The sequence below is a fragment of the Octopus bimaculoides genome, chromosome 17, assembly GCF_001194135.2.
Source record: "Octopus bimaculoides isolate UCB-OBI-ISO-001 chromosome 17, ASM119413v2, whole genome shotgun sequence".
NCBI lineage: Eukaryota > Metazoa > Mollusca > Cephalopoda > Octopoda > Octopodidae > Octopus > Octopus bimaculoides.
Window position 1 is genome coordinate 50,457,484 of NC_068997.1, and position 11,860 is coordinate 50,469,343.

At 38.6% G+C, this 11,860-nt stretch overlaps 1 protein-coding gene across 1 annotated transcript in view; it reads right to left on the reverse strand.

Moving 5' to 3' along the window:
• Positions 1 to 4,072: 4,072 nt before the first annotated feature.
• Positions 4,073 to 11,860, reverse strand: part of LOC106874800 (pyruvate dehydrogenase (acetyl-transferring) kinase, mitochondrial-like) — a 66,246-nt gene continuing 58,458 nt past the window's right edge. The window contains 5 exon segments of the mRNA XM_014922656.1: positions 4,073 to 4,463; positions 6,034 to 6,147; positions 8,852 to 8,962; positions 9,882 to 9,980; positions 11,187 to 11,263. Of these exon segments, the coding sequence (XP_014778142.1) occupies positions 4,335 to 4,463; positions 6,034 to 6,147; positions 8,852 to 8,962; positions 9,882 to 9,980; positions 11,187 to 11,263 (530 nt within the window). The 3' untranslated portion in view covers positions 4,073 to 4,334.

Sequence of the window (11,860 nt, forward strand, 5' to 3'; positions counted from 1 at the left end):
GAATCAAAACCGTTTAATTCCAAGATTTATGTTTAACAACTGAATGAATTTAATAAAGGCATCTAAATATGAAACATCATGAAAATTGTTCAAAACAAGTCCTTCTTGAGCGACACATTTTTCCATTCAGAATTACAGATTTTATTCATGGCATTTTGATTTACTGTCGGGTGACTTTTGGCCAACCCTGTATGCACATATATATATATACACACTCACATATATACATGGTTGGCCAAAAATCACCCGGCAGTGAATCAAAACCGTTTAATTCCAAGATTTATGTTTAACAACTGAATGAATTTAATAAAGGCATCTAAATATGAAACATCATGAAAATTGTTCAAAACAAGTCCTTCTTGAGCGACACATTTTTCCATTCAGAATTACAGATTTTATTCATGGCATTTTGATTTACTGTCGGGTGACTTTTGGCCAACCCTGTATGCACATATATATATATACATACATACACAAATGCCCATACATGCATATACTCACACACACACACATATATATAGATATATATGAGTGTGTGTGTATATACAGATATATATCTACACATACATACCTATACATGAATACGTACATACCTGTGCATATACACACACACTCATTTGGAAGAGAGTAGATTCCATTTCTCAGGTTGCAGGTCTTTAGGAGTGTTGGCCACATTCTATGCAATATCTTTAAACAATGGCAAGTGGGGGCATGAAGGTGGAGGGCAAACCGAGAGAGGGGCTAACAGCCATTGACATCTGCGCTTGGTGTGGAACTGTCTGATGTCACTAACACCACTGATGGAAACAAAACAGAAGTGGCAAAAACTCAATGCTACATGATGGTAAGGGATTCTGTGGATCCCCCCTTATGCATATGGAGCAGCCAATATTGCTGGTAGAAAGGAAAATGGAAAGTGAGAGATGCTTACGGAGGTGGCAGGGTCTGTCCTGGAAATGAAAGATGCAGATAGGTTCAGAGCAGAACACACAGATGGGACTGGAATATGTGGGAAACAAATGAGTATCCACCAGAATAGAAGGAGCAGAAAGAGTATCATAGCCAGAGAGAAGCTTATATGACTAAATCACTGGTGTTTGGAAGCTGACGGAAGAGAGAGAGAGAGAGAGAGAGAGAGAGAGGGAGCTGACTAGAGGAATCTATTTTTGGCGATACTGTGGAGAATAGAGCCAGCTGCGCTGTGGTTCCTTCTAAGATGACTGTCTGATGTGCTCCCATCCTTGGCCAATCTTCAAACAGTGGAGGTTGTAGTGATGCCATTAACTGCCATCTGTATGGAGATTAAGAGACTAAACAGCATTGAGACATTTTCTGGCGGAATGCAATTCATCTCTTGTAGGATATTCTTTGTGGCATAACCAAGTCTTGAACTTGGTTTGCTAATGTGCCAAAGAATCATCATCATCGCTGTCAGGGCAATCGACACTGAGCTGTACCCTCTGTTTATACACAAAGCAAGTGGAAGTGTAACAAAAGAAAAGCCAAATTGTCTGAATGGTGCTAATGAGTGGAAGATAAAGCGGGATTTGGAAGAGGTGTTCATATGCCTAGGCCATGTTATGGCAATAACAAAACAATGCCCCACCAACCTTATTATTTGGTCCATCTTAACCAAAGGAATTCTCAATTTTGAGTTAATTGTACCATTGGAAGTCAATAGGGAGTGAGTACACACACGTGTGCGTGTGTGTATCTATCTACATCTACACACACATATATATATATATATATATACACACACATATATATATGTGTATATATGTATATAGTCTTATACTAGTTTTAATCATTGGACTGTGGCCATGCTGGAACACCACCTTCAAGGGCATAGTTGAGATTACATTGACTATTATAATGACCTTGAGAGGATGGAGGGTAAAGCAGACCTAGGTGGGATTTGAACTCAGAATGTAAAGGTACATAACTGAATACCACGAGTCATTTTCACCGATGCTCTACTGATTCTGTTATATATCTTTATTTTATGACAAGAGAAATTCCTCTCCTTCAGTTTGAGGAGCGACGGATCTGGTGATAGAAACAGAGGCATCCATGAATCTTGAGACCAAAATGGGTTTACACAAGGCACGGTGGCTCATCCTCCGTCTCCCTTGCTCCTCAGCTGAAAAATTGGGGCCCAGAACATCCTGGACCCAGAATGCAGCTTAAGAAGAAGATTGTTTCTTTATGCAAACTGAGTTGCTATTAGTTCATCAGGACCAAACATTATAAAAGGTCCCCGCCGTTTCCCACCAGCGTGGCCCACTTTCTTGTTGTTAACAAGAACCTCCATTGAGTTTGTATTTACTAGTCAAACATAGTCCAGCTCATTTGGGACATAACCCAGTGATCAGCTGCTTGTATCATGTACACAGTGATCTTAGATATGTGTTCCTACAAATGGTCAGTCCTGTGAGCATGCTTAGCCAGCATAGTGAATAGTGAGCACAGTTTCACCACTCCACTATTGGAAGATAAAGCTTCGGTTAGGCTGATATGATCTGCAACCCTACTAAGTACCATCTCAATTATTCAACACGATGACCCTAAAGTATTGATACTAATCAATCAATCTATAATTTAGGCATGTCCACAGAGGCACAACATTCTACCAAGAAGCCCATATTTTTACAGTTCTTTCTTAATTCCTTGCAAAAAATCGATGCAAAGGATTGATTGTTAATGACTTTTGAAAAACATTTGGACTTGGGGAAGTGAAGTTGCTACCTGTAGGTTGGTAGGTTGCTTTCAGGAGCAGTTGGAAGACTTTCACCGACTTCGTAATGATGTCAAATTTATCAACCTCTAACACAGTTGTTACCTCAATATCCTAAAGGACCTTTGAACATACAATCCAGATGTTGAACTCTGACACCAAAATGTATAACCTCGTTGGGTTCACACATGAAAAGATCATGCGTATGAGTCAAATTGGACCAACGCTGCAGAAAATACTATTTAACAATGTATGGACAAACACATCCATGCAGACAGACATATAAACACCTTACACATCTCTCTACCCTTTTCTCTCTCTTATATATAATATATATATATATATATATATATATGAAGAAAGATTTTTTTTAATCAAAAATTTATTAATTATACAAAAAAAAAACTTAAAATAGCAAAATGGTAAGAACCTTTTGGAAGGTTCATGCCATTCTGGATTTTCTTTAAAGATTTTTATGTAATTAATAATTTTTAATTTAAGCAAATCTTGCTTCAAATATTGTGACTGTATGAAGAATTCTTCGCAAATCCTTTTATAAAATGTGTGTGTGTATAAGTGTGTGTGTGTGTGTGTGTATTTAGATACACAGATGGTGGATCTGATTTTGTAAAAGACCACACCATTAATAGCTGACAACCAGCAACATCCCTTTACAAAATTGCACATAAGCCATGAACCATCAAAATTCAAAATAATGCTGCCACAACAGCACAAAAGACGCCATTTTACTACAAGGGCCAATACATTTGTGCCTGCAGATGGCCTCTTGACACCTGATGCCAAGACCCACACTTTGGACAGGAACTTTCTCTGCACTCAACAACAGAATTGGAGTAAATTCTAAGCTGGTGAGATACAGGCTTTCAAAAGCCAAGTGTAGACACCTCAAGTCATTCTTGCTGTTGGAATTGAACCAGGGACTGGTTCCTTAGAAACCTACTGACTAGCAATGCTATTGTTCTCAAATGTACAATATGTATATATATAAAGGGGAAGAAAAAAAAAACATTTATCAACAGCAAGAGTGAAGGAGAAGGAGGAGGAGGAGTGAAGAAGAAGAAGAAGAAAAAGAAGAAGTCTAAGGTGAAGATAAAAAGAAAAAATGAGTAAAAAAAAAAGAAGGGCCGTACAGAGGGAGAAAGGAGAACCAGGAGGTCAACTGGTTGGAAAGATGTAAAATTGAAGTCATCTTTCTGGAACCAAATAAGAAATTCTAGTCAAAGAGCAAGAAACCTTGGAATCGGTTCCTTCGTCCAGCTTGCTCTCTTAAAAAAAAAAAAAAAAAAAAAGAAAAAGAAGAGAAAGATGAAGATATTTTTCAGTTTGTAAAATGTCCACTTCAAATCCATTTTTTAAAAAAACTCTACATTTTTGTTTATTTAAAACTTTCCATTCTCAGCAGCCGAAGCCTCTGAACAAAACAGCTCTTGGTACAATCGTCACTACTAGCTGTAACTCATGCTCGTACAGTTGTCTGAACTAGCTGTGACTCGTGTTGTTGTTGTTGTTTGTAGGTAACAACAGTTGTCACAGCGAGTCCGTGACTCGTGTTGTTGTTTGGTTGCATTTGTCACTACTAACTGCGACTCATGTTCGTACCAGCCCCCGGAGAACTCCAGTCTGAAATCAGGGTATCCGTATGGTACATTCTCGAAGCAGTCGTGTTGTAAACAGGCAGAAGTTCATTCGCTTCACTTGGAAACAACTAAAATGAAATTCAGAAAAAACAACAAAGTTATTTCACACTTCTGCTTTTTGGGGACTTTTTTTTTTGTTTAAAAAATAAAAATACTGTTAAGGAAAAGAAAAGGGAAAATAACAAAAACTTCTAACAATGCAAAATATTCCACAAAGACCTTTATATTTCACTAATATAAAAAAAAAAAAAAACTATTGATAGTTCAGTTTTAGTGGTGAAAATGTTGGACTTGACAAGAATCGAAAGATGAAACCATTCGGCCAGTGTTGTTCTGATGTCTCGCAGAGCAAGGGAGGTAACTCTACTAGCTCCATTTGCATCAGCTATCGACTAGCATCTTTTACTCCAACAGCACCAAACGGCATTGGTGTTACTTGGGATAATCGGAGTTCTTTTTTCGCCTACATTACAGAATGTTTTTCTCCTTCTACAATCCATTCAATTACCACACGAAAATGGATGCTGCTGTAACTCCTCCAACAAAGAATTATTTTGTTCATTTACCGTGGGTTCCCTCTTCACAGCCCAGGTTGGAACCCAGCCATAATAAATAAATTCTCTCTTCATCTTTAGTCTTTCTCCCAAATCCATGACAAAGCATTTTCCACTTCCTTCTCCAATTCACAAATCACTGTTCTATTTTCCTTCCTAACAGGCCATATAGGACATAATGGATCTAGATACGAATACACAAGATCCCACCTTTACTGGAACGACTGTACACAGCAATCCTCATACATAACACAATTCCTTAAGTCCTTCGTAGCCTCTTCCTTTCATCAATTCAACCCATATTGCCATCCCGAGATATCATAAGCTCAACCACCTGGATTTTTTTCTTTTCTCAAGCCAGACCATAACTTAAGTGCAGGCCACTGCTTTGTAATTGTCAGTTGGTAATTATTCACACCTGTTACAAATAATCAACAGGTATGTGTGCTTGTTGGTTATTTGAAACATAGTTAACAATGTTCAAACATTACCACTGCTACTTTCCTCAAAGTTGCTAAAGTATATAATCACTGTGGTGACAAGAAGGCCATCAGGCTGTAGAAAATCTGCCTCAACAAGTTATGTTTGACCCATGCAAGTATGGAAAAAGGGATGTTAAAACACAATAACTATACCCACTTAACAGAATACAAAAAACCTCAGTAATCCTTAAGTTGATGTCAGTGTTCGGACATTAAATGATGATGATGATGAAACTAGATGATGGATAAATCTTCCCCTGGACAGGAAGCCAGTCTATCTCAGGGAACACCCTCTAAATTATTTAGTATCTTCTGATAACATCTCTAACTCAAAGTGAACTATCTTCTGAGTATTTCATTACCAGACCATCTTAGTTGGAAGTACAATACCATATTCAATTGGCATTAGGTGACTAGGTTTCCACAGAACATCATAGCATGTTCTAAGGAACTAAACCATTGGCTTCTCTTCAAGAATACATAACTTCTTACTATATATGGAGCTATACCATAACTGTTGCACATAAACATTCAACTGGAGGAACAGTGGAGATAGTCCATTGATGGAAAGAAAAGGGTTTTATTTAAAACGTTCAACTGACCTTTAGATAGATAAATGCATCGGTTCCAAAGCCTTCAACAGAGCTAAGGATCAAATCTCCATGGAAGTAACGAGCGTAGAGACGAGACAATGGTAAGCCGTAACCATAACCAGCCTATTGGAGAGAAAAATGGGAAGAAAACAATGGAGATGTAGAGATGAATCATCAATATGCATTATTACACACTAGGGTGTTACACATCATACGAAATGTAACTTTGGAAGTATACTTTTGCCACCCTGGGTAATATAAAGAAATATAGCATACATACAATAATCATAATTCAACTTTTATCAAATTTCTTAGTGTTCATACAAAATGGTGAAATGGATGCCACTTTTCAAAAGAAAAATATTTATTACCTTAAATAGCATGATCAGGATAAATTATCCATATAATGCAGAAAAATACGTTACCGGCCAGCCATGAGACTCGAACTCACATCCCTGTGATTACATGTCAAGTGTTTTCACAGAGATGTAAGTTCGAATCTCATGGCTGGCCAGTAACGTATTTTTCTGCATTATATAGATAATTTATCCTGATATAGCATTATCACATGTTTGAGAAATAAATTTATTTCTGTATCTTACAATACATGTCAATGCTTCTAAAGACAAACTTCGTTTACTTTCATCGTAAAGTTGAATTTATTACCTTAAAATTAAATGAAATTAAACAAATTTCTCGTTTGTATATTTGCCCTCACAGAGAACATTCAAAGATTATGAAATATGAACTCTTGGTGGACGCAAGTGTGATTGTGTGGTTAAGAAGATTACTTCCCATACATGTGCTCTTGGGTTCAGTCCCACTGTGTGGTACCTTGGGCAAGTGTCTTCTGTTATAGCTCCATACCGATCAATGCATTGCATAGGGATTTGGTAAACAGAAACGAAACAAGCCCGTCATGTATGTTTGTGTGTGTACCCAAGTCTTGACATCACGTGACAATTGTAAATGAGCATCAGCATCATACAAGTGATGTTGTGTGTTCCCATTCCTCCATAACAAACATGTCTGGCCACGGAGAACTATCACTTTGCTTTGAAACAGGTGGGGGTTGGTGACAGGAAGAGCATCCGGTCACAGAAAATCTGCCTCAACAAATTCCATCTGACCCACACAAACATGAAAAAGTGGACGTTAAAACGAAGTTAATCGTAGAGAAGCTGTTAGAAAAAATAAATAAATAAATAAAGAGTTGTCCACCCTTGCCTTGACTAAAGATGGTGAAGATGACGATAACAAGAAATCTGTAGATGATTATTTAGCGTTGCTGATTCGAGTTGTTTGGCCCAAGATCAGCGTTGACAGGATAAAAGGCATTCAAGCCGTGATAGCCTATGTATTTATTTATTTTACAGGAGTTGACTACCTCAGAATGAATTACCCAATGTGTCTCTTTTTAAGACGGTAAGACGAAGTTTTATGGGAGATTTTGGATACTATTTTCAGCAGGTCAGGTGATCACTGGAGCAGGTATAGCTGTGTGGTTAAGAATCTCGCTTCCTAACCACATGGTTTCAGCTTCAGTCCCACATCGTCAAGTGTCTTGTATCATAGCTTCTGTCTAACCAAAAGGCTGCGTGTGGATTTCGTGAAACAGAAACTGAAAACAGGCCATCGTAGATGTGTGTGTGTGTATAACTCTATATCATAAAATCCACATAGTTGAGATCCGACAGACTATTAGAAAACCTCTTGAGGGCAGGTTGTTCGTGTCATGTCACTGGAACTTGGCTATGTCCATCCCTGGACGAGATATTTTTATTACACTCAATCGTCAGATAACCAATGAAAAAGTGTGCAGTTATCTCCCTTACAAGAGTAGAGTTTAAAGTTTTGTGCGTGCATCTTTTATTTTTTACTTGTTTCAGTCATTAGACTGCGGCCATGCTGGGGCACCGCCTCGAGGAATTTTAGTCTGTTGTGGCACGGTTTTTATGGCTGGATGCGCTTCCTAACGCCAACCACTTTACAGAGGGTGCTGGGTGCATTTTACTTGCCACCAGTATGGGTGCATTTATGCAACAGCAGCACAGGTACCATCCGAGTCTGATTCTTGCCAGGGTTGCTGATTGGCTCCAGTGCCGGTGGCATGTAAAAAGCACCATTCAAGCGTGATCGTTGCCAGCATTGCCTTACTGGCACATGTGCCGGTGGCACGTGAAAAACAACATTAGAGCATGGCCGTTGCCAGTGCCGCCGGACTGGCTCCTGTGCAGGTAGCACGTAAAAAACACCTTTTGAGCATGGTCGTTGCCAGAACTGCCTGACTGGCCCTCGTGCCGGTGGCACGTAAAACCACCCACTACACTTTTGGAGTGGTTGGCATTAGGAAGGGCATCCAGCTGTAGAAACTTTGCCAGATCAGATTGGAGCCTGGGGCAGCCTTCTGGCTCACCAGTCCTCAGTCAAACCGTCCAACCCATACCAGCATGGAAAGCGGACGTTAAATGATGATGATAAGAATTGTATAAAAAAATCTTATATGGACCCCACCCCCACCCAAGGGTCACATGGACACTTGTTGAGAACCACTGCTATACATAGTGATTTAATCTGTTAGAAATAGCAGCCAAATCTCCCACAAATCACACTCTATTGGTCTTAATGAAAACAGATGCATACATTGTATAATATAGTCCTAGATACTCCTAAAAATATAAGCTGGCCCTGGCTGGAATGTCTCTGATCACAGTTCTACTTAATCAGGGATGACCTATGGCTAAACAACAAGAAATTCCTTGTCTCAAAACGAAACAACAATAAATGTCCATGAGAACAGAGAAAGGAGGAGGAGAGGAAGACTTACCAGTGGTGCTGATCCATTCTCTGATCGCATTGGTTGTGGTGCAGTGGAATACATGTAATGGAACAACAAGTCAGACTTACTCCGAGGAATGCCGCCTCCTTGGTCACTCATCTACAAGAAACAGAAGGAACATCTTGCATCAGTGTCAATGATACATAATGTTTTATAACAATTCTTGTAAGAATAGCCAAAAAAAACACCGCATTAAATTGGTCATCGAATGGTTCATCAATGCAAACAGTAACAGCACAATAATTGGTTGGTAATAAAAGACGAGAAACATACAGGAGAGAGGAATGGTCATTGTAAATGTTTTAAATGGCTGTTCTTTCCATGTTTGCATGGATCAGATGGAATTCATTGAGGCAGATTTTCTACCTCCAGATGCCTTTCCTCCTGTCACCAACCCACACCTGTTTCCAAGCAAGGTAATAATTCTCCATGGCTGGACTAGTTTTCATGAAAGATTGCAAATGAAGGACACTGCTTGTATGACGGTGACACTTGTTTACAATCATCATGTGATGGATGGCAAGAAAAGACGCACACTCATATATACATACATGCCTCTCTCTCTCTCTCTCTTTATATATATATATATATATATATATAGATATATATATATATACACACATACATATACATACATACATACTCTCTCTCACACACATACACACACACAAGCCTCTTTCAGTTTCTGTTTACCAAATCCATACATAACACTTTGGAGCCAGGGTTATAGTAGAAGACATTTGCCCAGGTGTCACACAATGGGACTGAACCCAAGATCACATGACTGAGAGGCAAACTCCTTAACCACAGTTTTTGTAGCTACAGACTGAATAATGATGAAGTGAATCATCAGTTTTTTTCCAAAGAATTTAAACTCTGCTTCATATATTGAATAATCTTTCTCTCAATTATAACCCCAAATATAGTGTGTATGTGTGTGTGTGTGTGTGTCTGTGTATGCATATGGATGGGTAGATAGATAGATAGATAGATAGATAGATAGATAGCTATACTAAACCTTTATAGTCACATCTTCATCTCCTTTGGTGATGCCGACATTTAACTTTGGCAGTTCCATGTCTTCGGGGTGATACTCAACAACAGCTCTCATGGCATTCTACAAATGACAGCAAGAATATTCTCTTTAGCATTATATAAGTTTAATGGAAAGATTTGTCAAAGAATAACATACACACATATATACACATACTATATATCAACATAAATCGATGTATTTGATGGTATATAAGATGCACATTTAAAACATTCAAGAAATTACTTCAGGTACAAAGTTGCATAAATATTACCTGCTTTAAGGCACTAAAAACTGAGTATGCACTACCAAAACCAGGGTATGCTCGTGCTCGGGCCCCGAAAGAGAAGGTACATGAGCACCCTGCTTGCAGCTGTCCCTGCTGGTTGCTTGCTACGAACCTACAGCAAGGCTTCACAACATGGCCAACCTTTGCACGCTCTCTTCTATCATAGTTTGGATCATGAGAGACATTCTAAAAACTGGGGACAGTAGAATACATTTAACAGTGAATTGTCATAGCAAATGAACAGATCAAACTGTTGTCTGCTCAATAATATTGTGACTGAAAACATGAGACAGACAAATGAAATGATAATACTGTGACTCAAAGAAAAGAAACAGACAGATACAAAATACTCCATCAAACCAAAAACTACCGTCCTTTTAAGATGGTAATGTGTAGTTTGAGGGGGTATTTGGCTAATATTTCTAGCAAACCGAGTTATTATGTAGTGGCTCTCTTGTTTGTATCAATATGTTTTACTACTTTGCTGTTGCTATACGTTGGATCCAGCTATTTCAAGGCCAACACTTTTCCAGACTGATTCCATGTCTTACACCAAAATTGTCGTTGTCATTGCTACCGCCACCATCATGATCATCTTCATTTAACATGCATGTTCCATGCTGGAATCCAATGGGCCCAAGCACTGTGCTCCAGTGTTTGTTTGGCATGGTTTCTATGGTTGGATGCCCTTCCTAATGCCAACCACTTTACTTCATGTACTGGGTGCTATTTTCATGCCTCCAGCACTAGTGAAGTTGCCAGGCAACTAGCAAGACTATAAGCCTTTAGGGAAGTGGGGACGACTTCATGCTAGGAGGATAAAGAATGGAGAATGGTAAGATATGAGAGAAATGGCCAGAGCAGAATAGGTTTCTTGTTGTAGAAGAGCTACATTGACAACTCACTTTTAGAAGAGGGGGAGATGATTTCTTAATTGATTAAGTTGATAATTACTGAAAATAAATAAATGAATAATAATAATAAAAACAGAAATGACTTACTTTGAAGAGTTCAAACAATATATGATATAAATGTGATGGTACATAGACCATACGAATGTCTTCTTTTTGGTCTGGCACTAGAGAAAAGAGAAGGAATAAACACAGGTGATATCATGTGACCTGACACAAAAGAGTTTGATGAGAAAGGGTACATTTTAAAGTTCTTTTACAAAGTGTGGCAGAAAAACCTCCCAAATTCTGCACAGTGATTGGTGTGGCGCTAGTGAAGTTAGTCAGGTGATGATGGTGTCTTCCTGTAGCTAATATCTTACTATTTTTTTCGCATTATGATCATAATTTGGAGCAGTGTGTTTGATGTTGAAGTGTTTATTAACAAAGGTGAATCTGAGATTAATTTTTGCTGCACCTTGTATCCAGGAGTATTCAACTGGAGGAGTCAACAGAGTGTTGGCCAACTAGCTGAAGGTTCAATGGATCGTCTCTAGTCATGACAGAGACTACAGAATTTGTTTTACTTATGTTTTTCCATGCCAGCATAGGTTAGATAAATATATTGCTGAAGTTTTGTTTTACAGCTGGGTGCCCTCCTTGTCACAAACCCGTATTTGTTTTTCAAGAATGGGATCTCTTATTCCACAAGTCTTCAAAGGAGTAAAGCCAGTAGAAGAATTGCTGACAAAAGAAATGAAAACAACACCAGTTGCAGCTCAATG